We start from the raw sequence: 27,241 nt of genomic DNA on the forward strand, positions 1-27,241 counted from the left end.
CTGAATCTTTTTTTTTTTTTTTTTGGTACGCGGGACTCTCACTGTTATGGCCTCTCCCGTTGCGGAGCACAGGCTCAGCGGCCATGGCTCACGGGCCCAGCCACTCCGCAGCATGTGGGATCTTCCCGGACCGGGGCACAAACCCGCGTCCCCTGCATCGGCAGGCGGACTCTCAACCACTGCACCACCAGGGAAGCCCACAACTCTGAATCTTCAGTGAAGCTTTCTACATAATTAGAAACGAGCAGTGACACCAGAGAAAGGTCTAAGTCTTAAAAACCAGATTGTCAGCGGTTTTCACATGTCCATGAAGCAGAGGGGTCTGAATTTAATGAGGCATTTCTATAGCTTGGCAGATCCTTAGCCTGATTGCAAAAGTGGTATTTGTGTGACCCAGGCCTGTTGGCTTGCTGGATGACAAATCAGTTTGGCGACAGAATCAGTGTGATAGAGCTTTATGGTGGTAGTTCTTTGCGTTGAAAAATAAAATTGATAGGTTTTCCACCAAATTAAATGAGTAGTTTGGTATCAAAAAAACACTACCTTGGACCTTTGAAAAATGTTGCACAGTTCTCGGTCTTGACAGCCTTGACAGGAAGAGCCAGATCAAGACACCAAGGCCATGCTGGGTGTGGAGGTGCTACTATTTAATTAGTACCTCCCATGTGTAAGTGTATAATCTGTTTAAAACTCCAAGATAGATTCGATCAGTAATTCTCAACAGGGAGCAGTTCTGCCCCCCAGGAGACATTTTTGGTTGTCATGCATGGAGGGGGTGTGGGCATGTAGAGGTTAGAGGGCAGAGATGCTATGAAACATCCTACAGTGCACAGGACAGCCCCCCAAAACAAAGAATTATCACACCCAAAATGGCAGTAGGGAATGAAGTTCAGAAACTTTGGATTAAATGATACCCAAGGTTCCTTTGCAGCTCAAATTCTGGGATTTTAGGATATTAGATTATGTACGTGAAAGAATTTTATGAGTTGCCAAACACTATACTATAAATTCAAGCTACTATTATGATACAAGCCATCGCTGCTCTCCTTGTCCTCTCTGGTATCTGTCTGGCAGTCATCCTTTCTGTTCTGAGCCAGATCCCTCAAAGGTGTAGGTCAAAAGAGCCAAGATAAGGGGTGAAACTAGAAGTCCCTCCTACTGCTTGTTCAGAGTTTGAGAAAATCCAGTAGACAGATGTTGCCAAATTTGCAGGTTTCATTGTTTTCAGCATTATCCCATTAACCTGTTGAGAAAAAGTATACGTGTGTAATGCTTATTTAAAGGGAACCGGATAGCCGATTCTTAATGGGTATTTATGTGCTGCCAAAGCCCCATAGAAAATTCCCCCACGCCACCTCTCTGGAGTGGGTGGTGCTACCCCTCTCCTGGTACACAGCCAGCGTCCTTGGGAACCCACAGCCAAATGCCTTATTTTCAGGGATGTGCTGATAGAAATGCCTGGGAAAAGTGAGCCTCTTGGCTTTCATCTGTTTATCAGTTATTCACTGAATGATGCGCCTTGCCGAAACAAAATCTGTACAAGCATCAATACAACTTAAGCAACAATACATTTAACTCTTCTCAGATTAGCCAGGACCCGACAGAAGGAATGGCCCAGAATGTCATTATTCTAGTGCCTCTTTATCCTTCCAGAATTTTCCCTAAATAAAAGAGAGTCATGGGAGGATTTTTGTGTCTCCCAAGGATCGTGCCTTCAAATAGCACAAGGTTGCTGGCTGAGATAGAAAAAAAAAAAAGAGAGAGAGACCAGGCTTCAGTCTTCAGCTTACTGTGTGGGACCCCAGGTAAATTCCAAGTGTTCTGCCTCCAGTTTGAGCAGGACTTCTTTTACACGTTCAGACTCTGAGGTAACAGAAATGTCTCCATGCCAGAGGCCGGCTTGGTGGTGGGAGTGTGCTCTCTGCTGTTTACTCTAATGGGTGGTGGTAACTTGACACAGGAGCAGTAAGATAACCGCTCAGCATGAGGCCAAATCTTGGAAACTTTTTGCAGAAGCTGGTCTTCGATTCTGTTCCCCCTGATGTGTGGCACTAAATGTCATTTGACCTTGGAACCAATACTCTGAAATGGGTGCTATTACGAGCACTATCTTAGAGATGTAGACATGAAGCCTCATGTGACATGGCGAGTAAGTGGCACATTCGTGATCTGAACTCCTATTTCTTCAACTCCAAAGTCTTTGCTCTTAACCAGAATGGCATATGTTTTATTATATCCACACATTGTGTATATGAGGTCATGCCTAAGAAGTGACTATTAGTAAAGACAAACATTTTATGTTATAAATAAGGGGACATTAAGAATAGAACTCTAACTGCAAACAGATAGAATCACCTCTTGGATAAATACATTCTAAAACCTTCTACTGGATTAAATTCCATCTAGTGCTGGAAGACACTGCTCACCACTGAATATTAACTTCAAATTGCAGTGTGTCCGTTGGTCAGCGAATAAAACTCTTCCAAGAATTCCAATTCCAAATTGCATATTAAACACACACACACACACACAACACACACCTGTGAACCAAAGCTCACTGGTAGTTTGCATAATTCTTGAGTAAACTCATGCTCATTTTTGATCCTAAGACTGGTTGGTAAACACTGGAAATATTTCCCAGTGCAGTGTTTACAGTGTTATCCCTTGCCCTCTAAAATGTCCCGCTTCAGGGAATTCCCTGGCGGTCCAGTGGTTAAGACTGCACGCTTCCACTGCTGGGGGCCCGGGTTCAATCCCTGGTGGGGGAACTAAGATCCTGCAGGCCCCGCAGTGCAGCCAAAAAAAAAAAAAAGTCCACTTCAAAGTTAAAATCTTACCGAAATGTACTCTAAACTGGTACTAAGGGAATTCAAATCCTTGATGATTTCTAGTTTAAGTCTGAGTTAACCCCAGAATGTTACGTTACCCCAACAAGCTCAAACTCAACCTAAAATAAAGACAACAGAAATTCTAGCTAATAGTTCATAATAATAATCGCTTGATTTGAAAGAATATTCTCCTCTGTTTTACATGCCAAACTGTGAATAAATGATTTGTTTTGAATATATTGCCATGTTTGTTTAATGCAAGCAGCCTTCAATGACCACTAATGCGTTTTTAGTGTGTGTGAGCTCGGCTCTGTGTTGGGAGGGTCCTGCCTCAGGGGATCTGGCATCCTTGTGAACGACTGTACCATTTGCATCCAATGCAGCAAGTCTCTTCAGGTTCTTTCTGAAGAGCCTCTTGCAAACTGCTGTAGCCAAGGGTTAGGTGAGAAACAGGCTTACACTTGGACGCCTGAGCCACATCACCAATGGAGAATCACACTGCCAGACAGCTTACCTGCAGTGAACAGAATCTGGGAGGCTCTGATATGCCAGTCTACACGAGAACTCACAAGCTAGGCTTCTCATTCTGACTGGTTTAAAGTTGGCTGGGGTAATACCTCTTGCTTATTTCCGTACAAACACAAGAATCCTACATAGGGGTAAGAGTCTTACCTCAAGTTCATGTATCTTTTTCTAAGTTCAGATTTCTTATGCTGACATTTCTTGAGCACTTGGTGCTAGGTTCAGCACTCAGAGCTTTGCATGGATCATTTCAGCCCAATGGTGAGAGTTAACTTAGCGCAGCTGTGGTACAGACTCTAAGCCACACTGTGGGTTCAAGGTAAGCTCCGTGAGGATGAGGTCCACAGGTATCTGGCACATAGTAGGTGCTCAGTTAATATTTGCAGAATGAATGAATAAATGAACACAAACTCTTCTGTGTTTGTGTCACTTTTAAAATCTTAAGAAATTGTTCACATAAAAGTGTTAGGAGCTGAGCCAACAATCTTTACCAGATGTCTCTTCTTCTAGGCCTCACAAATTTGACCATGTAGTTAAATGGAAAACAGCTTAGAATGAGGGTGGGAAGGCAGCTCAAGAAGACTCTTTAAAATATGTTAGAACTTAAAACTTTGTCCTGAAATTAAGTCACTGCTCAGCATAGGAAACAGAGGGAAAAGTGACTGTAATACTTGGCAATAGGTTACTTAGTCTCATTGATGTTCTCTGCACATCTCCTAGAGCAGAGGTTGGCAAACTTTTACTGTACCTGGCCAGAGAGTAAACTTTTTTTTTTTTTTTTGCGGTACGCAGGCCTGTCACTGTTGTGGCCTCTCCCACTGCGGAGCACAGGCTCCGGACGCGCAGGCTCAGCGTCCACGGCTCGCGGGCCCAGCCGTTCCGCGGCATGTGGGATCCTCCCGGACCGGGGCACGAACCCGTTTCCCCTGCATCGGTGGGTGGACTCTCAACCACTGCACCACCAGGGAAGCCCGAGAGTAAACATTTTAGCCTTTATGGGCCATGCAATCTCTGTCTGAACTAGTCAACCGCACCACTGTACTGCAAAAGCAACCATCTTCAAAAAAAAACAAGTATGGCTGTGTTCCAATAAAATTTTATTTACAGAAACAAATGGCAGGCTATATTTGGCCCATGGCACAGTTTACCAAGCCTTGGTCTAAAGCATGTCTAATTGTCTTAAGTTTTCTGTTTCATCTCTGACAGAAGGATCATAGGGCTAACGCCATATAGTTCCCCTTTTATAAGGCATTAAATAAACCATGTATCTTTCACATATCTATGCCTTTGGCCTTGAAAACTCATTGAACAGCACACCATGTAATTTATTTAACTGTGGTATATTATCTTATAAAGATGAGAAGAATGGAGTTCATAGCCCATAAGGTTTTATTGAATGTACCATTTTTAAATGGCCTCTTAATGAAATCCTAATTTTATGGAATCTTTTTATTCTTTTTGCATCTCTGAGCTTTCTCACTCTTTTTTTTTTATTGTGTGTGTGTTAAAAATATACATAACAAAGTTAACCGTTTTACCTGTTTTTAAGTGTCCAGTTCAGTGGCATTAAGTACATTCACAATTGGTGTGCAGCCATAACCACCAGCCATCTCTAGAACTTTCTCATCATCCTTCACTGAAACTCCATAAACACTAATTCCCCATTCTCCCTCCCTCCAGCTCCTGGCAACCACCATTCTACTTTCTATCTCTATGAATTTGACTGTTTAGGTACGTCATCTAAGTGGAATCATATAATATTTGTCCTTTTGTGTCTGGCTTATTTCACTTAGGATGTCTTCATGGTTCATCCATGCTGCAGCATGTGTGAGAATTTCCTTCCTTTTTAAGGCTGAATAGTATTCCACTGAGTATACATGCCACATTTTGTTTGTCCGTTCATGTGTCAATGGACTTTTGGGTTGTTTCTACCTTTTGGCTACTGTGAATAATATTGTTATGATCATTGGTGTACAAATGATCTGTACATTTAGCTATGTATATTATTCATCTTATTGTTTTCATGTCCTTGGAAGCCATCTCACATAATTTTGGCATTAGGAGAGGAATAAATGCACATATATGTGAATATATATATATATATAAAATTTGCATGAGATATAAATTAATGTAGTGTTTAAATGAACTATTTTTTACACTAACTACAAACACTAGCATAAAAACAACTGAGAACCACAATGAGATACCACTTTGCATCCACTAGCGTGCCTATTTCAATTCTTTTTTTGCGGTACGCAGGCCTGTCACTGTTGTGGCCTCTCCCACTGCGGAGCACAGTTTTCAGTTCTTTTGGTTATATACCCAGTAGTGGAATTGGTGATCGTATGATAATTGTTACCTTTTCGAGGAACCACAATACAGTTTTCCATAGTAGCTGCACCATTTTACATCCCCACCAGCAATGCACAAGGGTTACAATTTTTCTACATTCTTGCCAACACTTATCTTGGTTTTTTGTTAGTTTCTATGTTTGGTTGGTTATAATAGGCACGCTAGTGGATGCAAAGTGGTATCTCATTGTGGTTCTCAGTTGTTTTTATGCTAGTGTTTGTAGTTAGTGTAAAAAATAGTTCATTTAAACACTACATTAATTTATATCTCATGCAAATTTTATATATATATATATTCACATATATGTGCATTTATTCCTCTCCTAATGCCAAAATTATGTGAGATGGCTTCCAAGGACATGAAAACAATAAGATGAATAATATACATAGCTAAATTCATGGCATTGGGGATATAGAAGACTAAAAAAAATGAACCAATAGCCACGATTAGATGAACCTGAGAGTGTGTTGTGATGTCCTATACAATTACAAAACTAAAGTGACAAAGTCAATCCTGAACTTGTTAGTGGCCAAAGAAAAAAGGGAAAGGGGGCCAGTAACATGATTCACTTATTCCAGATGATGAAAGCTCAGGAAAAAAAGGCTTTTCTTGGCTCGCAGATATAGGAAAATAAGCTATAACTATTTTAAAAGAGATGATATGTTACTGAAAGCAGCAGAATTTTTGGTGAAATTAATGGGGCTGGAATTGGGAATGACTCCTCTAGCCTGACTGTTATACAACTTTTTTGTGTGTTAAATGGTAGTTTCAAAGTACAATTTTAGGAAAATAAAAAGTCAACTCCACATCTCTCAGCAGAGCGATAAGGACTATTCCTTTGGACTTTAGTCACTGTTTTATGTAGGACAACTATGTAAGATCTTGAATTCCCTCATATATGTTTATATATGTACCTGGCATTTGCTTCCCAGGTCACAGATTATAAATGCATATGTGTTTTACAGATAATCTTCTTAAGAATATATCCTTATCTTCCTTTTGGAAGGAGGGAAAGATCATCATGTTCAAATTTGATATTGAATTTCTGCTTCAACTTGAAACTACAGGAACTGATGTATATTTTCAAATTTATACCAGAAAAAAGGCTTCATGATAACTGGATATGTTGCCAAACCAGCCTTCAAGCAGTTGAAGAGCAAAGCAAATTAAAAATAAGAATAGAAGCCGTATCAAACAGATGTTTTTAAAGAACTGAGAAAGTGTCAAAATTACTCTAAAACTGAAAGAATTGGTCTGAAGTTTTACCCAGAAGTTTGGATGAAGAATAATAACTGACATTTCTTGAGCATTTACAATGTTCCAGGCATAGTTCAAAGTGCTTTGTATGTATTAACTCACTTCTCTAAACTCAACAAAGTTAATACTACTGTCATCATTCCCATTTTATAGATAGGGAAACTGAGGCATGGGGTAGCTGAATATCCTTGCTCCAGGTCATACAACTAGGAAGTGTTAGAGCTAGGATTCACACACAACCACGCATTCTGGCTCCAGTGGCCAGTCACTGACCCACTAAACTGCAGGGGTCCCCAGCCTCTGAGGTACCGGTCCCTGGCCTGTTAGGAACCTGGCCACACAGCAGGAGGTGAGCGGCGGGTGGGCGAGCGAAGCTTCATCTGTATTTACAGCTGCCCCCCATAGTTCACATTACCACCTGAGCTCCTCCTCCTATCAGCATTATGGTGAGTTGTATAATTATTTCATTATATATCACAACGTAATAATAATAGAAATAAAGTGTACTACCATAAATGTAATGCGCTTGAATCATCCAGGAACCATCCCCCACCCCCACCCCATCTGTGGAAAAATTGTCTTCCACGAACTTGGTCCCTGTCGCCAAAAAGGTTGCGGACCACTGCTAAACTGTACTGCCCCTTGATGTTACAGCAAATGAACCAAAGAAGTATTGGTTGGCCAGTGGGCAAATAAATATCTTCTGTTGTGTCCCTATATTTTCTTTTGTTTTGTTTTGTTTTCTTTAAATGATCAAACTTACCTTAATTATCCTTGAAATTTCCCTTAATATTCTTATGTAGAATTCCCAGTAGTAAATTTTTTTTTAACATCTTTATTGGAGTATAATTGCTTTACACGTATCCCCATATCTCCTCCCTCTTGCGTCTCCCTCCCACCCTCCCTATCCCACCCCTCTAGGTGGTCACAAAGCACCTAGCTGATCTCCCTGTGCTATGCGGCTGCTTCTCACTAGCTATCTATTTTATGTTTGGTAGTATATATAAGTCCATGCCACTCTCTCACTTCGTCCCAGCTGACCCTTCCCCCTCGCCATGTCCTCAAGTCCATTCTCTACATCTCCGTCTTTATTCCTGCCTGCCCCTAGGTTCTTCAGAACCTTTTTTTTTTTAGATTCCATATATATGTGTTGGCATATGGTATTTATTTTTCTCTTTCTGACTTACTTTACTCTGTATGACAGTTGCTAGGTCCATCCACCTCACTACAAATAACTCAATTTCGTTTCTTTTTATGACTAATATTCCATTGTATATATGTGCTACATCTTCTTTATCCATTCACCTGTCGATGGACACTTAGGTTGTCTCCATGTCCTGGTTATTGCAAATAGTGCTGCAATGAACATTGGGGTGCATGTGTCTTTTTGAATTATGGTTTTCTCTGGGTATATGCCCAGGAGTGGGATTGCTGGGTCATATGGTAGTTCTATTTTTAGTTTTTTAAGGAATGTCCATACTTTTCTCCATAGTGACTGTATCAATTTACATTCCCACCAACAGTGCAAGAGGGTTCCCTTTTCTCCGCACCCTCTCCAGCATTTGTTGTTTGTAGATTTTTTGATGATGGTCATTCTGACTGGTGTGAGGTTATACCTCATTGTAGTTTTGATTTGCATTTCTCTAATGATTAGTGATGTTGAGCATCCTTTCATGTGTTTGTTGGCAATCTGTATATCCTCTTTGGAGAAATGTCTATTTAGGTCTTCTGCCCATTTTTGGATTGGGTTGTTTGTTTTTTTAAATATTGAGCTGCATGAGCTGCTTGTAAATTTTGGAGATTAATCCTTTGTCAGTTGCTTCATTTGCAAATATTTTCCCCCGTTCTGAGGGTTGTCTGTCTTATTTACAGTTTCCTTTGCTGTGCAAAAGCTGTTAAGTTTCATTAGGTCCCATTTGTTTTTGTTTTTATTTCCGTTTCTCTAGGAGGTGGGTCAAAAAGGATCTTGCTGTGATTTATGTCATAGAGTGTTCTGCCTATGTTTCCCTCTAAGAGTTTTATAGTGTCTGGCCTCGTAAATTTTTTTTAAATGATAAAAAATGGAAAAAATTTAGTTGAAAGATGAAACCTTATTCAGCTATTATAAAGTATGTTTTTACAGTTTTAAGAGCGTGGAAGAATGCTTTTAAAATGAAGTAAAGCAGCAGGATGTAAATTTATTGGAAGCCCAGCTCCACCTCTCCCACCCTCCAAAAGAAACTATTGGAAGAAAGATGGGAAAGTTTAATTGTAGCTATCACTGGGTAGGAGAATTAGGAATAACTTTTTTTCTTATTTTTCTTAATTTCCATAGAATTTACTTGAATACTATCACAGACCCAAAAAATGAACTAAACTTCATTTTTTAAAAAGCTAATCAGAGCTGTTCTCTACAAACGCAAAATACGAAGCTCCTAGTGATAATCTCACTGCATAACTTAAAATCATTTCCGTGAGCCCTATGCTATAGGAGTGAAGGTGGCATGATTTAGACTTGCACTGGTGTAGCTATTTAATTTTAAAGTAAAATGAAAAATTCTGCAATAGTCACATCTCCAGTGTTCAGTAGCCACAAGTGGCTAGTGACAGGTTTTCCATCGTCACAGAAAGTTCTATTGCTCAGCACTGGTTTCAAAGAAAGAACATGGAATCTGGAGCCATACGCCTTGAAATCGAGTCCTGATATGAGCTGATACTTGCTGTGTGAAATGAGCAATTTACTCAACCTCTCTGAGCCTATTTCCCCATAGACATTTGGGACTAATGATAATATCACTTCCCATGAAAGGAGATTAAGAAGATCAAATAAGATAATGCATGTGACAGTTCTCTGAAAACTATAGTGTAGTTTATCAGGTTGTTGCCGCTTCACAAGTCCCCCAGCCTGAACTTAATCTAGCTCTTTGTGCACTGATTCCAAATCCATGAATGATTCATACCAAGAATTTTGCTGATAGGGAACGACACCGTAAAAATCAGACTTACCAGCTCTTAGCACAGTTCCCAGGACAAGTCCTTGGTAATGTGGGTGTTCCATTTCTTCCTTGTAAAAAGCTTCCGCACACAGCTCTGTATCTTCAGTAACACCTCCTCGGTTTTTTCCTTAATATAAACACATTGCCCTCCTTCCATTCCTAAATGAAAAAAGCTGGCTTAAAAAAGAAAGCAAAGAGGTTTTGTCTGTCAACGAAATAAAGGGGGTACAATGCTGTAACTAAAAGGAAGTCAGTCTGACTTGACAGTGCAGGAATTAAGCAAAAGATGTTGCCAACTGCTGCAAGAACGTGAAGTTTTCCTCAACAATGACAGCAGGTTCTCTATGCTTCAAAGCTATTGGGTTACTGACTAAGCGGAAGTACTTGCTCATTCTGATTCTTTTCCCCCGAGTCACTTCTGGTTTTTCCTGCAAAACACCTTGCCCAATTTAGACAATTTTAGAGCTGCTGCATATCTAGAGCGGTCTCTATCTTATTTCTCATTCAACCACCTGATAGTTAAGCGTGAGTCTTGTATGGCTTTGAAAAAGAAAGAAAGAAAAAAAAAAAAACAAGTTCTGACTCAACTCGGTAAAGATTCCACACTCACCCCCTCCCTCCTGCCTCCCCCAGGTTTCCGCCGGGCTTGGATGCCTTTGACATTATGACCGCAGAGGATTCCACCGCAGCCATGAGCAGCGAGTCGGCCGCTGGGTCCTCCGCCAAGGTGCCCGAGGGCGTGGCGGGCGCGCCCAACGAGGCGGCGCTTCTGGCGCTGATGGAGCGCACGGGCTACAGCATGGTGCAGGAGAACGGGCAGCGCAAGTATGGCGGCCCGCCGCCCGGCTGGGAAGGTCCGCACCCGCAGCGCGGCTGCGAGGTCTTCGTGGGCAAGATCCCGCGCGACGTGTACGAGGACGAGCTGGTGCCCGTGTTCGAGGCAGTGGGCCGCATCTACGAGCTGCGCCTCATGATGGACTTCGACGGCAAGAACCGCGGCTACGCCTTCGTCATGTACTGCCACAAGCACGAGGCCAAGCGCGCCGTGCGTGAGCTCAACAACTACGAGATCCGCCCTGGCCGCCTGCTCGGCGTGTGCTGCAGCGTGGACAACTGCCGCCTCTTCATCGGCGGCATCCCCAAGATGAAGAAGCGCGAGGAGATCCTGGAAGAGATCGCCAAGGTCACGGAGGGCGTGCTCGACGTGATCGTCTACGCCAGCGCGGCCGACAAGATGAAGAACCGCGGCTTCGCCTTCGTCGAGTACGAGAGCCACCGCGCCGCCGCCATGGCGCGCCGCAAGCTCATGCCCGGCCGCATCCAGCTTTGGGGCCACCAGATCGCCGTGGACTGGGCCGAGCCTGAGATCGACGTGGACGAGGACGTAATGGAGACCGTGAAGATCCTCTACGTGCGGAACCTCATGATCGAGACCACCGAGGACACCATCAAGAAGAGCTTCGGCCAGTTCAACCCGGGCTGCGTGGAGCGCGTCAAGAAGATCCGCGACTACGCTTTCGTGCACTTTGCCAGCCGCGAGGACGCCGTGCACGCCATGAACAACCTCAACGGCACCGAGCTGGAGGGCTCGTGCCTCGAGGTGACGCTGGCCAAGCCCGTGGACAAGGAGCAGTACTCCCGCTACCAGAAGGCGGCCAAGGGCGGCGGCGCAGCTGAGGCGGCAGTGGTGCAGCAGCCCAGCTACGTGTACTCCTGCGACCCCTACACGCTGGCCTACTATGGCTACCCTTACAACGCGCTCATTGGGCCCAACAGGGACTACTTCGTGAAAGGTTAGTGGGGACTCCTTGCCTGGGTAGGCCCAGGGATCCGCGTCTGCCAGGCGGGCGGCGTCGGGGGTCTGGTGGCTGTCATTTACCGAGCCGGTGGACGGCGAACCCCTTACCCACCCTCGTTTGGGTATGGGTTCTGGGTTCTGTTCTTTGCTGGCGCTTAAGGCATGCACTTCTACAGCACTGAGAGAAATGCAGATCGTTAGTATGTGTGGGATGAGTGGTAGAATCATGGGCGCATGCAAGCTCTTCCTGCGCTCAGCCTTTCCAGGGCCTACCTACTGTGGGGCTAGTCCGCAAGGCTGTGGGTTCTTAGGTTTAAAACTACGTGTGAAATGAAATCTTTAGAATGTTGGGGATTAGGGGGCACAGTGTTGTCGTTGGGTTTTTTGTTGGGGTTGTTTTGTTGTTTGTAGTCACTGGCTAGCCTGTAATGAAACCAGGCATTACACTGGGAAGCAGAATGCTTAGCCTCTGGGTCCTGTTCTGTGCTTCTGTAACTGCTTCTGTGACTTAAGTCAGCCCCTCTAACCTCCCGAGGCTTGTTTTCTCACGCGTAAAATGAGAAAGGTGACTAGCAGTTCCCCTTCCACAACTAACTTTGTTACAGTCTGTGAACATTTTTATTTATTGGAGTTGCAGTTGCAGTCCTAGGAACTCATCCTTCAAGTTCATCTCTCGCATTAAGCAGACATTTTAGGGTGCACCTAGGCTGGAACAGAAGGTGTGAAGCATCTTCGAGCTCATTGAAGGGCGGAGGTGTAGCCACCTGCAGCTTAGAGCCAGCGCAAACACCTAAGTGCCAGGAACCTTGAGCTAAGGTCCGCCTCCTGTACTGTTGCTATTGGTAGCTCATCATGTTTTGTGTTGTTATTATAAGCAGGCAGCATAAGAGGCCGGGGTCGAGGTGCAGCTGGCAACAGAGCCCCAGGGCCCAGGGGTTCCTACCTTGGGGGATATTCTGCTGGCCGTGGTATATATAGCCGATATCATGAAGGAAAAGGAAAACAACAAGAAAAAGGATATGAACTTGTACCGAATTTGGAAATCTCTGCCGTCAATCCAGTTGCCATTAAACCTGGTACAGGTCAGTATAAACTGGCGTGAGAATGGATCTTTTCAGCCTGAACCCCAGCCCTCCCTTTGAAGTGACTTCCTTGGGTACTTTCATCTGCATATGGGTTCCTCTTCTCAAAGGCAACCGAAGATTAGGCAAGGAACGTGGCCTCCTGGGCCTTCTTATCTAGAACTTAGGGAGATAGTCTAGTGTCTAGTTTTGACCACGTTCCAGTCAGACTTTCCGATAGTGGGTTTTTCAAATGGGTATCACCAGTTGTTAGGCTTTTTTTTCAATTAGGCAGATTCTCAACTAGGGAGATTGGGATGGGGTGTGCAGAGAGAGAAGAACACGAGTCTCTTCTGTGTCTTCTACCAGCTAAAAACTTTCTTCTGCTTACTCAAGCCTATTTCTACCACATGCATCGGAAGCCAGAAGGCGCATTTCTTTGCTAGTTCTGAGAGTTGCTGGGAAGGGTAGAAAATTCCCCTTCAGGAGCAAATAACACTGCTGTCTCTTGTCATGGTCTTAACAAACCAGAATGCCTGGGAGCAGCAGTGAAAGTTTTTGCGGCTGATTTCCAGCTCTCATTTCCGCCTTTTGCTGGATCCGTAGATTGGGGGTAGGGGCACTCAAGTAATTCAAGCCAGGGACCTTGAACTTTGCTTCCACCCTCCACAGACCAGGCCCCACAAACCAGTTTTCCAACATTGTTAGTGCTCGTTAGCCTAATGTGAAACAGGTCTTTCTGATCCTAACCTGCAAGGAGCTTTCCACAGTGTGAACATAGCACAGACTCCCTATTTACACACACCACACAAGCCCACACATGGGAGATTCTTCCCTGATCCTCCTCCAGACCTTTTCCCGGTCTCATGGAGGGTAGATTGAAGAACTCTTTGAGAACATCCTCACTTGGAAGCTCAGCCTCTCTGACTTTCTGTTGGCTGAGGTCTGCACTCCTTCTCCCGGCTGAAACAGACTCAAGGGAGCTGTGCGAGTGGGGCGTAGGTTGGCATTGGCCACATAGAGCTTACAAAGCATTTTCCCAGTAGAGTTTCCTTTTTAAGTAATCCGGTGATTTTTTTTTTTTTTTTTTTTAATGCCTGTGAAAAAATTCTGCAATTTCTGCAGGTAAGTGACTCCTTAGACTGGATTTCCTTATAAATGCCATTGGTGCTTTAAGCAGTGTAAAACAGATCCTGTTTCTCCCTGTAATTCCATAAAGCAGAGCCTGGATACAAGACTTGTCACTTCTACTTGTTGGGAAAGGGACTCCTGTTGGCATTAGCTTAAGATTTAACTAGAGAAAAGAACTCTTAAACAACCTTTAAGCATATAGTTGTGTTCTGGGGCATGTAGTAGCTGACAGAATAATCCAGAGTTGCTTAGTACGACTCAAATATGGCTCAAACTTATAACCCTTTCTGGGCCCTATCCCCATGACCTCTATTTCTGATTAATCCAAAAAATTAGAACTATGTATTTTAGGAGGAACACCAGGGCAGTAGTGAAGTATCTGGGCACAAGATCACATGGATGGAAAGGCAGGTAAAAGATTTGGTTAAGATTTTAGGTATATTTTGGGCTTCCCTGGTGGCGCAGTGGTTGAGAGTCCACCTGCCGATGCAGGGGACACGGGTTCGTGCCCTGGTCCAGGAAGATCCCACATGCCGGGGAGCGGCTGCGCCCGTGAGCCATGGCCGCTGAGCCTGCGCGTCTGGAGCCTGTGCTCCGCAACGGGAGAGGCCACAGCAGTGAGAGGCCCGCGTACTGCAAAAAAAAAAAAAAAGATTTTAGGTATATTTTATTGAATGGCTGTATCATTGTTTAGCCCACAGTCATTTCTCTTTACCTTATATCATCAGCTTTTATTAGAAGAAATTACTTACAGTTGGAGAAAAAACATAAGTGAAAGGTTACTTTGTGTATGCATTTCAATATTCTTGCTCTTCCTTGCAACACACACATACCACACACTCACGCAAACTCCCCCACATCAGGGCTAGTATTTTTTTTTCCTTTTACCTCTCCTTATCATACATTGACATTCGATAACTGCTGTCTGTTTGAATCTCTGGTTGAAATGAGCCCTTTGGACTTGACTCACAGAAACATGTCTTTGAATTGGCAGGTACCACCAAAAAAAGCAGTCACTCTACTGCTTTGCTATTATGACTGGCCATTAGAAAATTAGGGAATTTTCCATTTTTTATTATGTATTTTTCCTTGAGTCAGTAATATTGAAATCTGAAATGTGGGGTGGGGAGGATGTACACAGACCTCTGAGTTCTCAAAATGAAACCCTCAACAGCACCAGCTTTTTAAAACGTGGTGAAAGTGAAAAGGGCAGCGGGTCTGGTAACGAGTTAGATGAGTGATAAGGAACCAGCAGTCTCCTTCTCACACTCTTGGGCCTCAAGCCCCTGCTCTCACTTCTTATTCTGAGACTGTTTTCTCAGAATTAGAAGGCCCTTTCTTGCTCTGTAGAACCTCAAGAGTAAGAGTCAAAATGCGATTTTCTGTTAGAAGCAGTAGGAAATGTGGGTGCAGAAACCTAACTCTAAGCTTTCCTTCCCTGATGATCTATGGGGAGACCCCATTGGTACCCATGTGTTTCCTTTTGAAAGTCAAGTCAAGGGGATGAGGGGTACCTGCCACCTCCTCTCTCTTCCTCTTGGGTAGCACCTGTACTGAGGGAGCATTAGTTAGCAGGGAGAGCCCTTGGCTGCTAAACTTGGTTTTTAAAAATATTGAGAAAGTGATGGACCTCCTTCAGTGACTGGATGACTGACCTGTGTTTCCTTCTTACTTCTCTTGCAGTGGCCATCCCTGCCATCGGGGCCCAGTATTCCATGTTTCAGGCAGCTCCAGCTCCTAAAATGATTGAAGATGGTAAAATCCACACAATGGAGCACATGATCAGCCCCATCGCTGTGCAGCCAGACCCAGCCAGCGCTGCCGCAGCCGCGGCCGCCGCCGTCATCCCTGCCGTGTCCACGCCACCACCTTTCCAGGTAGGGTTCTTACTGCGGTCGTTGCGTTTGTGTGAGGCCTCACGTGTCGTGGATTCATTTAATACTCCACAGGAGAATTTACTGTGTGCCTAGCTCTCCGTTAGAACTATGGGACTGGATGACAGACAAATTTTGTAAGATAAATCATGGCAGGACAGAAAAATTTTCAGTAATAATTGTACTACCCCAATATCGTCACTGTATTAAAGATGGGAAGCAGTATGCAAAAATGGCATGTGTAAGTTTTCACAGTGTCATAATATTATACATACTATTTTTTTTTTATGATGCTGGATAATTTTTAACTCATGTTCTTATTGTTAAGGAGCTGACACACAAAATCCCGGGAGATAGTTCACGTTTTCCCATTCCAGATTATAGTTCAGTGAAGAGTTATTTAAAGTCCTGCTGCTCCCTCACTCCCTCCCTCCCTCTCTCTGTATCAGTAGATACATATGTATACATGCATACATATATATGCATGTGGCTGTAGAGAGAGAAATGTCTAGAGAAATATCTATAGAGATAAAGATACATGAAACTTTACAAAACCTGCCTTTACTCCTCTCTTACCACCATATCCAACTATTCCCACATCTCCTCCCAATCCAGTCTTACTATTCCATCCTCCTTCCCCACCTCTACTTACTCATAGTGTTCTCCTCTCTGTGGTTTCTTCTCTAGAATCTCTCCCATCCACATCTCACCTTGGAAATCATGTCTCCCATACTTCTCATTACCTACAGTATTCCTTGGCATTTGACTGCCAGTGTGTTCTATCTCCCCAATTAAAACAAAGTTCGTCCAGAACAAGAGTTATGTCTTATTTTGCTTTGTATCTGCAATGTGTAGTACACAGGGAATGCTTATGTGATATATCATTCATCCAGACAGAAAAATAATCTCGTTGAAGCTTTCCTTTGTGAGGCAGTGAATCTCAACCACCTTATCAATCAATAAGCATATTAAAAACTCAGGCCGGGGATGTCTTTTACCTAATTGAGTAAGAATTATCCAGGGGACATGTTTATATTGATAAAACAGAGATTCTTAGATTCAAAGCCCAGAATATTCCAGTTCAGCAGAACTGGGCTGGGGTTCTAGAATCCATATTTTGTCCCAGCTCCTCAGTGATGCCGAAACAGAGCCAGACTGTGAACCCTCACAGTAGCCTGCTGTTTGCTTGCTGTTGCCCACTCTGAGCCCCAGTCTTTTTTTTTTTTTTTTTTTTTTTTTTTTTTGCGGTACGCGGGCCTCTTACTGTGTGGCCTCTCCCGTTGTGGAGCACAGGCTCCGGACGCGCAGGCTCAGCGGCCATGGCTCACGGGCCCAGCCGCTCTGCGGCATGTGGGATCTTCCCGGACCGGGGCACGAACCCGTGTTCCCTGCATTGGCAGGCGGACTCTCAACCACTGCGCCACCAGGGAAACCCTGAGCCCCAGTCTTGACTGCACTATTCAGAAAGGGTCAGGCCATGTGAAGTTTATCTATCAATATATCGTCAAGTATTCTTTAACTGCAAAAAGCCAAAAAAAAAAAAATAGGTTGGAAATGACTCACAAAGTAGTTATTCCTGTGGCCTGACTATAAATATATACAGTAACCTACAGGCATTACTTTGTGGAATTTTGCTAATCATTTCTAATTCCTCTTTACTAAGAAACTCGTGAACTTTGGTCTTTGCTGCATGGTCACAGTTCTGGTGGACCCCAAGTTCCAGGCTTCATGATCACATTCTGGAATGCAGACTGTTTCTATCTTACGTCAGTCTGCACTGGATGCTGCTGTGGGGTCTTTACACGAAGTTGTGGTTTGGGAATTTGTTCAGTGTGCTGTCATTAGCAGTTGATTCCTGTGGAGATTGTTTCCTTCTCCAGTATATTCTGCAGAATGCCAGGAGCTACTTCCTTTGTAACGTGGGAATGGCTTCTTTGAGTGTGTGTGGCCCTGCCACTCTCCCTCAGGTCTAAGTACTCTGTATCCTGCCTCGAGTTCATTGACCTGGGTTCTCTGACGTGTTCAGTCCTCTGCCACCTCTGTGTTCTCTGCCAAATTGCAGCAGAGGGAGGAGCTTTTTTTTTTTTAATATTTATTCATTTATTTATTTGGTTGCACTGGATCTTAGTTGCGGCTGGCGGGCTCCTTAGTTGTGGCATGCAAACTCTTAGTTGCAGCGTGCATGTGGGATCTAGTTCCCCGACCAGGGATCAAACCCAGGCCCCCTGCCCTGGGAGCGCAGAATCCTAACCACTGTGCCACCAGGGAAGTTCCCAAGGAGCATTTTAAGCTCCACGGATCAGTAAATAGAAAACTTTTTGGAGTAGAGCAACACTGGAAATCAGTTCCCAGCATGGCTTCCAGAACCTTCTTGGGGAACACCTTCGATCTTCCTCCTCTGTTTTGCAGGTGCTCAGGGATGTTCCTGTTTAGCCATTTTATATCCAAAGTTTCATATAGCCTTTGCAAGCAATTAAAAAAAAAACTTGCAGGTATAGACGATCATTTTTTCACGTTGATTTCTCAAAGTGTTCTCAGTCTTCACAACAAGTTGGTGGTACAGATAGAGCAAAGATAACCATTCGTTTTTTGAGAGGAGCAAAATTTGAGGCCTTTTTCTCTCCCCCTCCCCAACTCCCTATGCTCAGCCCAACCCCATTGCGCTCACCTGAGCCCAGGTGTTGGGCTGCAGTGTAGCACATGGAAAGGTTTTTCTCACATGTCACCTTCCCTGTGATTCCTTCCCTTTGTGCATTTGTCATTAAAGAGATGTCCACACATTTGGAAAAGATGGCTTGCTGTCTTGCTGTAAACCACAGTCTTCCCAGTTCTGAAGATTGTCTGCCTGGTCGTAAAGCGTTTCTAATAAGATATTCATTGTGACTGCAAGGCTAAACGCACAGGCTCCAGAGTCACACATCCCCTTGCTTAAGAGCCATGTCACCGGGACTTCCCTGGTGATGAAGTGGTTAGGATTGCCGTGGAGCAACTAAGCCCAGGCACCACAACTACTAAGCCTGCGCACTAGAGCCCACGAGCCACAACTGCTGAGCCCGTGAGCCACAACTACCGAAACCTGCGTGCCTAGAGCCCGTGCTCTGCAGCAAGAGAAGCCACCGCAATGAGAAGTCTGCGCACCGCAATGAAGAGTAGCCCCCACTCACCGCAACTAGAGGAAGCCCGCGCGCAGCAACAAAGACCTAACGCAGCCAAAAATAAACAAAAAATAAATTTATAAATAAAATGAAATAGGTAAAAAAATATTTTTCAAAGAAAAACAACATCATACAAATAAGGCACTTAGAATAGTGCCTAGCAGACTATAATCTCTCTGTTATTGTTATCATTTAGTATAATTATTATTTTGGTTACAGTTGAAAGAAATGACTCTTAGGTTATGAAGTTCCTTTGCACATAATTTTGTGACTCTGATTTGCAGGTATTGTAGAGGAATGATAAGTAATTCCTTTATAAAAATCCAGGAAGAAGTAATTTTTTAAAACCTAATTCTCCATTTCACATATCCTGAATTGTTTATTTTAAAGATACATTAAGACAAGGAGACCACAGCAGCATGTACTAGAGGGCATTCTATGAAACATAAGGTGCACCAGATGTTTCGTTAAATGTGTGTTTTATTTTACCAAACATCTATCTACTTTTCCATAAAGCAGCTCAGAGAACGAGCTCCATAGCAAACACTTCGGGAAGTACGGAACCAGTCTTCCCTGCATACTCCTATTTGTTCTGAAAACATAGTATGTTACACTTTCAAATGGAGGGAAGGAAGCAGCAGGGACTTTCAGAGCCAGCATGGCATCTGCAGTGAGGCAGCTTCAGTTAGCTTGTCTTTCCCCACTTCCTCCTCATGTGGAAGCCCCACCTTATTCTTCAGAACCCAGCTCAAACGTCTCCACTTCTGAGATGCTTTCTCTGGCTCCTCAAGTTAGTTGGCTCCTTCTCGAAGCTTCTACAGCAATTTGTTTATATAGTGGTGTCATATCTTAGGTGGGAGACGGTTGAAGAGATCACATTTGCTGAAAATCGTGTCTGGTCACAATCTTTTTAGGTCACAGCTTAAGAAGCTGACCCTTTGGAGATCTGTGTACTTTGTTCCGTAAAGTGGTCACAGACTATGCTTCTTTCTCTCCGTTCTTGAAACATCATGTTTCTTCAGTTAAGTATGAGTTCAGGCAGCTGGCATGTAGTTCAGGAAAAATATTTCTTCTTAGTTACAGTGAGATCAACTGAGTAAAGGGTAGACCTCAACTCCCATCTCTAGCTCACTCTGGGGCATAGGCTGATTGTGTGGAATGGTGGGCAGAAGATTCCAGAGCATTGGAACTTTCCCAGAGCATTCCAATTCCATCAGTGTCACCAGCTGAATTCGAATGAGCCTTGAGGATGCAACTTCACCTTACTTTAATGGCTCCTGCCTCACTCCCTTACAGTTACTGTTTGTCTACCCCTCTGCCTTTCTGCCCTGAGAATGGCAACTTTTGTTTTGTTTTGTTTTTCAATAAATTTATTTATTTATTTTTGGCTGCGTTGGGTCTTCGTTGCTGCGCGCGGGCTTTCTCTAGTTGTGGCGAGCGGGGGGCTACTCTTCATTGCGGTGCGTGGGCTTCTCATTGCAGTGGCTTCTCTTGTTGTGGAGCATAGGCTCTAGGCGCCTGGGCTTCAGTAGTTGCGGCACGTGGGCTCAGCAGTTGTGGCTCGCCATCTCTAGAGTGCAGGCTCAGTAGTTGTGGCGCACGGGCTTAGTTGCTCTGCGGTATGTGGGATCTTCCCAGACCAGGGCTCGAACCCGAGTCCCCTGCATTGGCCGGCGGATTCTTAACCACTGCACCACCAGGGAAGCCCAAGAATGGCAACTTTTGTTTCTCTGTTTCTCCTCCAGACTCCTGGGAGTTGAATGAATCAATGAATGAATGGGTAAGTAAGTAGCTACACATGTTCAGTAAGGATTCTTTCTCTCCCTCCTCCTTAGGGCCGCCCAATAACCCCAGTGTACACGGTGGCTCCGAACGTTCAGAGAATTCCCGCTGCCGGGATCTACGGGGCCAGTTATGTGCCATTTGCTGCTCCGACCACAGCTACGATTGCCACGCTGCAGAAGAACGCGGCGGCCGCCGTCTACAGCGGGTACGCAGGCTACATACCTCAGGCCTTCCCCGCCGCTGCTATCCAGGTGCCCATCCACGACGTCTACCAGACCTACTGAGATCCACCCACCACGATCACTGAAGGAACACTTTACTATTTATGAAGAAAGAACGTGTTGGGTTAGCACACACGAAACCTGAACGTGAAGAATGTTATCAGATACCATACTGGAATATTTTATATACATGAAGTTTTCACTAGTTTTTTTAAGACTGTTTTCAATTTAGCAGACCTGTGTTTGTACATTTCTAAGAGGCTTGCAATGGTTTGTGCCTTAAACACCATCTCTTAAAAATTTGTATGCTGTAGTACATTTGTATAGAGGTTTTCGTTTTTGTATTTTTAAGGATATATTTTCAGTATGAAGGTTATTTTCTTAACTTCTGCACTCCAGAGATTTCTATTTTGTAGTACCTTCAATAGTAAATATATCAACTATATATTAAAAAGCACACTTGAGCAGCTAGGGAACTATTTTGAAAAATATATTCAATATTTAAAGATACAAACAATAGTGCTTTAAAAATACTACATAAAACGTTATTTTAAAAGTTATACTGGAAAGTGCAATTTAAAAATGAGTGAAACCTCTATTTCTGCTGGAATTAAAAGTTGACGGGTGTTACTATGTGTTATCCATGACGGTTCTGTTTTTTAAACACTCGACCTCTCCTTAAGCCAACATTGAAAGACTTGTCACACTTCTGAGTCCAAACACTGGAAAGCTCTCTCACCTGCCACCATCACCCTGGGTCCCTGTTCCTTCTCCAAGTGCCTTTGCTCTTAGATAGGTTCTCTCCCCACCCACTAGCCACCCTGTCCCCCTGTTCCCAGACCCACCTTCGTGTTCGGCAAGTCTAGGACAAATGCATTACTCTGACAGAGAAAACATTGATGACTTTTATACTTCTTTTTGTTGGGGTTTTTTGTTATGGGTTTTTGGTTTTTTGGGGGCGTTTGGTTTGGTTGGGAGGTATTTTCAATAGCAGAGTATGTGTAAGCACAAGATTTTAATAGTTTGCATAAGACATCTTTGCATAGCTATTTAATTGTCCAATATACAACTTTCATTCCTTTCCTAATGCTTTTATTTTATTATATTTGTTTTGAAGTATAAGTTTGTAGAGACAGAGAATGTTATTGTAGACAAGACCCTGAAAGACTCTTGTCGGCAGATACGCTTCTAGTTGCCTTACCATGTTTCATGGGAAATGTCTGTGGTTGTCACGGTGTCGGAAATACTGTTTCTTGAACAGGGCCTCCCTCCGTTGCCATGCAGGTGGCAGGTGAACTGAATTGGGGCATGCACAGCCAGGAGGAGGAGGAGAGACCTGCAGGAGTAACAGATAGTTTGTAAATATCTCCTAATCCTTGTTTTTAGCTGTTCTATGTTGCAGAAGTTCATGGTACCTAGTTGAATGCAAAGTGAAACCATTTTATTTCAATGTTATTGAACAGTTTTGTTTTAGTAGGAAGTAAATGTATTGTTGCAGTGTTTTGTGCCTGGTTAAAGGCCTTTGTTTAGCAGAGTGAATGTAAAATACAGTAAACTGTTAAGATTGTCATCTACTTTAGGAAATACACCAACTTGGAATTTTTTGTTTTAAAGGTTCTATCAAGGAAGTGAGGTGTGCAATAGATGGCAAGGCCACAGTTGTGTGTTTATGTCATATTGGAGATTCCATCAAACCTTCTACTCACTGAATTTTGCTGATGGCTGCATTCTTATTGTGGATTAATAATAGGATAGTGCCCTTAGCAAATGTATTAGTTTTGTTTTACATTTTAAATTAAGAGATTCCCAAATGCCCTCTTCTCCCTCATCTTAGGGTGGGTTGAATTCTTTATATATAAGCAATATTTATTTAACTGTTCTATAAAATTATTGAGTGCCTGCGAAGGCCTTTAAACATTCCTAACCTTCCTTTCCATCGTTCTTAAATGACATAAAGTAATTGTGCAATGTTCCTGATTCTGTACCCAGCAAACTGCATCCAAACTCAAATCTGTTGTAATGAGTAATCCAACAAAATGCAGTCTGGATTAGATCCCCATCCTTTGACTTTATGTGAAAGGAGTACTCTCCTACTCTCCTTCCAGTGAAGGATTCATTATCACAGAGGTTCACTGGATGAGACTGACCCAGGGGTCTTACTGTATTTTACATGTGCCTGTAAATTATTTGCAAAAAAGAAAAAGGAAAAAAATGGTGTCTTAACATGGCAACTACCAAACTACCTTAAAAATAAACGTTGCTGACATAGCCCGTTAAGGATCAGTGAGCCTCCTACCTACCTATGGTCTGTCTGTTCCTGTTGTTTGAAAAACATTTCACATATGTACACTACTGAGGTAAGTTTGTAACTTGAAATGTGAACTTTTTTTAGGGTTAAGAACAAACTATATAAATGTTTAAAAAAAACAAACTTTGGAGTTCTCTGTTTTCAAACATGCTAGCAGTTTAGTTGTTATCTTTAGTTGCATTGTATTTGAAAAGCTTTTAAGTTTATTTAGATCTTGCTTCATTTACAATACATTCTTAGGATGTATGTAGTAAATAAAGCTTTCTTTAAAGCAATTTCAAGACCTTATTTTAAATTGTGTTTTTCTTTATACACATTTTTTTTTCTAACAAAATTAGAATAACCCTTACAGCATAGAAGGAACTAATTCATTATTTTCAGCTGGAGAAAATCATATCTTTGATTTGGAATTTACTAATGAAGATGAGGCACATAGTAAAAATTGTAAATTATCAGTGTCTTCAAACGTGTGCCCAGGTGGTAGAAAGTTGAGCACTCATCTACTACTCGGCACCTGGATTAGAATGGGATGTGGCAAAGCCTGTCACTGTTCTCGGCACTGGTTTGTTTATGATCCCAAGAGCGTTACACTCAGAAATCTACATGGAGGCAGTTGATGAGACCTCGAGTTGTTTGGTGGTCTCATGAAAGTGCTGGGGTGACCTAATGTTGGTCACCGCATTGGAAACCAAAGCCCTCTGTTTCACCTTTTTCACAGCACCCAGCAAGATTAGCAGGGTACTGCCTTTTTCTCTAGAGATCATCACTAACTTCAGGTAGGATCCATCAGCAAAGCCAATCAAGTGATTCAAGGGAAACTGGTAGGTTGTCAATGGAATTCTAAAAACTGCCCCACGTGGCTTTGCCGTTGATTAAGAATTTTACCTTCTTAGTCTTGAGCAGCCTGGGTCATGGCCTCCCGACCCACATTTCTTAGAATTCTAACTTCCTGCTTCCTCTTAAAAGGAAAAAAGGCTCTTTCAGAGGCAGAAGAGGCCAGGGAACTTCCCAAGATGACAGATCATTAGCCAGTGTTTTCAAGGGGAACAAGATCTGCTGACTCCTTCTTGTTCTAGGAGAAGAGTACAGATGCTTTTCAAGTTGCAGAATCAGAGTTTGATTGCTCTTGTCAGAAAAAGAATTAACAGTCTTACAAAATGCATATTACACCTCTACTAGATGCTGCCCTGCCCGGCTTTGTTCTAGGAGCTGCGGTGACTACAGCATCAACAAAACCAACAAAACCTTGCACACATAGAGCCTACATTCCAGTGGGAGAACACGGACAAAATAAGCAGGTAAATAGTGTGTTGGGTGGGGATAAAAGCTTTGCTTGGGTGATTCATTAGGCTTTTGGCTTCCATTGCCACAGGACCTCACAAGAACTCAGTGAAGTATGCAGAGCAGATATGTGACCGGCCAAGGTCCCACAGCTGGTAGGAACCAGGGCAGAAATCTGTGCTCAGACTCCAAGTCCCAGATACTTTCGAACAGCAAACACACTGACCCTGGACATGGACAGATTCGGTAGTGCCAACAACCGACTTCACGGTCAACAAAAAGAAAAGGAAAGCTTTTCTCCAAGTGTAGTTTCTTTTCTGTTGGTTGGCTTTTAGTGTGTTTTCAAATGCAGCCTCTTTCCTTGGGGGGATGGGAACTGAAGGAAGAATGGCTGAAATGCCTACTTTCAGCCTGGAAGACACAGCACTAGGTGAGCTGCTAAAATTGTCTGGTAGATTTAAGGAATTCGATCTACAGTGCCGTATCGAGGATTATGGAGAGGGCTAAACAACTATTGCTAAGAAGTCAACTGTACCCTTCTGCTTCTTCACTAGGATAGATGCCCCAATTTGTTTTTAATTCCAAAAATATCTGTCAAGACAACATGCATAAGCACTTATTTAGTTGGAAGTCAAAACAGCTAGAAAACAAAGTTCTAATTTTTCTTTTCTCACGAAGGGTAATCCTATGGACAGTCCAACATTTTAGTGGGTGCTGTGACATGGCCTACACTGTGCTGGGTATATTTTGTTAACTATAATTGATTCTACTGGCTTGCCAGGCCCTGTTTTAAGGGCATTAGGGTAGTTGACTATTTTCAAGAGATGTGTATAGTATATTACATGATATTGGGTTGGCCATAAAGTTCATTCAGGGTTTTCCATAAGATGGTATAGAAAACCCGAACGAACTTTTTGGCCAGCCCAACATTATAAAGTCTTTTGGGCAACCTTTATATCAGAGTTGGGTTTTTTCAAAAAACAAAATGTGACATTTTGGCATGGCTATTTTGACGAAATCACATTTGGCACAATGACCCTAAAAAAAAATTATATCTTCATCTTAAAAAAAAATTACTGATAGGATAACAGATGTATTCACTTTATCCTTTGCCCAACCACTTCCTTGACACACTCTCCATCTCTCTGACCATCCAAGGTCAAGGACAGGAGTAGGTTTAAATACAGAATGAAACTCAGGAGATGAGTTTTGCTTCAATTCCAAGTTCTAAGCTACCAGATTGGATACAGCCTTTCTTCTCTTTCTCATTAGTTTTCCCTCTCTAGGTGCCCAGTATTCCTCTGTTTCCTAACTCGTCACACCAAAATGTAATTGCCTAAATACTTGTCAAGCACTGTGGCCTGGTAGAACAGGCTGGGCTTGCAGTTGGGATGCCTAGGGGCTGAACCTCCAGCTTTGCTATTTACCAGCTGTGTGACCTTGGAAAAGACGCCTTGCCTCTCTGAGCACCAGTCTCTTAATTGGTAAAACAGAGATAATAATCCTGACCTCATAAGGTTATTGGGAAAATCAGATGAGTTAACGAATCTTTAAAAAGCCTGGTATGTCAAAGACAAAGTTATCTCCTTTCTCTTCCTCTTTATAAACTGTAGTGTGAATGCGTCCCCACTGTATTCTCATTTAAGCCTTTCCATTTGGCACCTTTTTATGCTCTTGTTCACCCATTTTTTTCAATAAACATTTGTTGAATTCCAGCTATGTGCCAGAACAGTATGAGGCACTGGAGAGACAATGATCAACAAAATCGACCCCCTCTGCCCTCCAGAAACTCCCGGGCGTGATAAGGCAGTGTTGCAAGGGCTATGAAATGGGAGGCGCACCCAGGCCTGGGCAAGGGGTTAAGAAGACTTTGGGGAGGAAGTGGCATCTAAGCAAAGAAGGACAGGATGGGTAGGAGGAAGGGCAGATGAGCAGGGAGAAGTGGGAACAGGAAATGCCCAGGCCCAGAAGAAAAAGCGTGGTATAGTCAAGTACCTGAAAGAAGTTCAGTGTGGCAACCTCAGAAAAGGAGGAGAAAGGGTGTGGAGTGGGGAAACACAACCTTTGTTCCCTCCAACACTAAACATGATTGATAGGCCCATATTAACCGTGGAAGGAAGAGATTTGGCCTGCATAACAAGGAAGTAGGAAGAACCCTAAATCATGCCAATTTAGGACTTTGAGTTTCTTTTAGAAAATGGGGGTGCCCCACATTTATCTAAACTGAGAGGCTGAGGGCTTGTCTAGCAATCAACTGTATGATGCATCTGAGCACTCCCCTAGCAGGCAACTGCCTCTCTCCGGCCTTCCTGGCCCCAGGTGATGCCCACCAACACTGATCTTTCCATGGGAGAGTTTGTAGGGGCAGCCAAGGCTCTTAGGGTTCCCACCCCTTCCTTCTTTAGATCCAGGTTCCACCTTCTGGGGACTTCCATCCTTCCTCTTTGGAGTCTTACAGCAGATACAAGCATCGGCCAAGCTGTCCCCACTCTCCCTTGCCACAAGAATGCAGCCTTCTCAGCAAAGGTGATGGAGGCCCATAGTCCTCCAGATGACTGTGAGGGTAGAGGAGGGTCCCACGTAAAATCTCCAGACACGCACTGGCTTCCTCAACAGGATTATATATCCTGTGACTCCATTCCACACAGTCATACCCACAATCAAAAGCAACACCAAACCTTGCATTTGCAAGA

The 27,241-nt window shown here is 43.3% G+C and overlaps 1 protein-coding gene across 2 annotated transcripts in view; it reads left to right on the plus strand.

The window, feature by feature from the left end:
• The window catches only part of RBM47 (RNA binding motif protein 47), a 210,259-nt gene extending 186,704 nt beyond the window's left edge, over positions 1-23,555 (plus strand). Inside the window, exons 5-8 of one of the 2 annotated variants that reach the window (XM_065877361.1) lie at positions 10,568-11,727; positions 12,608-12,814; positions 15,608-15,801; positions 20,789-23,555. In XM_065877361.1, coding sequence (XP_065733433.1) covers positions 10,599-11,727; positions 12,608-12,814; positions 15,608-15,801; positions 20,789-21,022 — 1,764 coding nt within the window. In that variant the 5' untranslated portion in view covers positions 10,568-10,598 and the 3' untranslated portion in view covers positions 21,023-23,555. Of the gene's footprint in view, positions 1-10,567; positions 11,728-12,607; positions 12,815-15,607; positions 15,802-20,788 lie in introns of those variants that run through there. The other variant, XM_065877362.1, reaches the window with a different exon arrangement.
• Positions 23,556-27,241: the final 3,686 nt, after the last annotated feature.

This window comes from Phocoena phocoena, chromosome 5, assembly GCF_963924675.1.
Source record: "Phocoena phocoena chromosome 5, mPhoPho1.1, whole genome shotgun sequence".
Classification (NCBI taxonomy): Eukaryota; Metazoa; Chordata; class Mammalia; order Artiodactyla; family Phocoenidae; genus Phocoena; species Phocoena phocoena.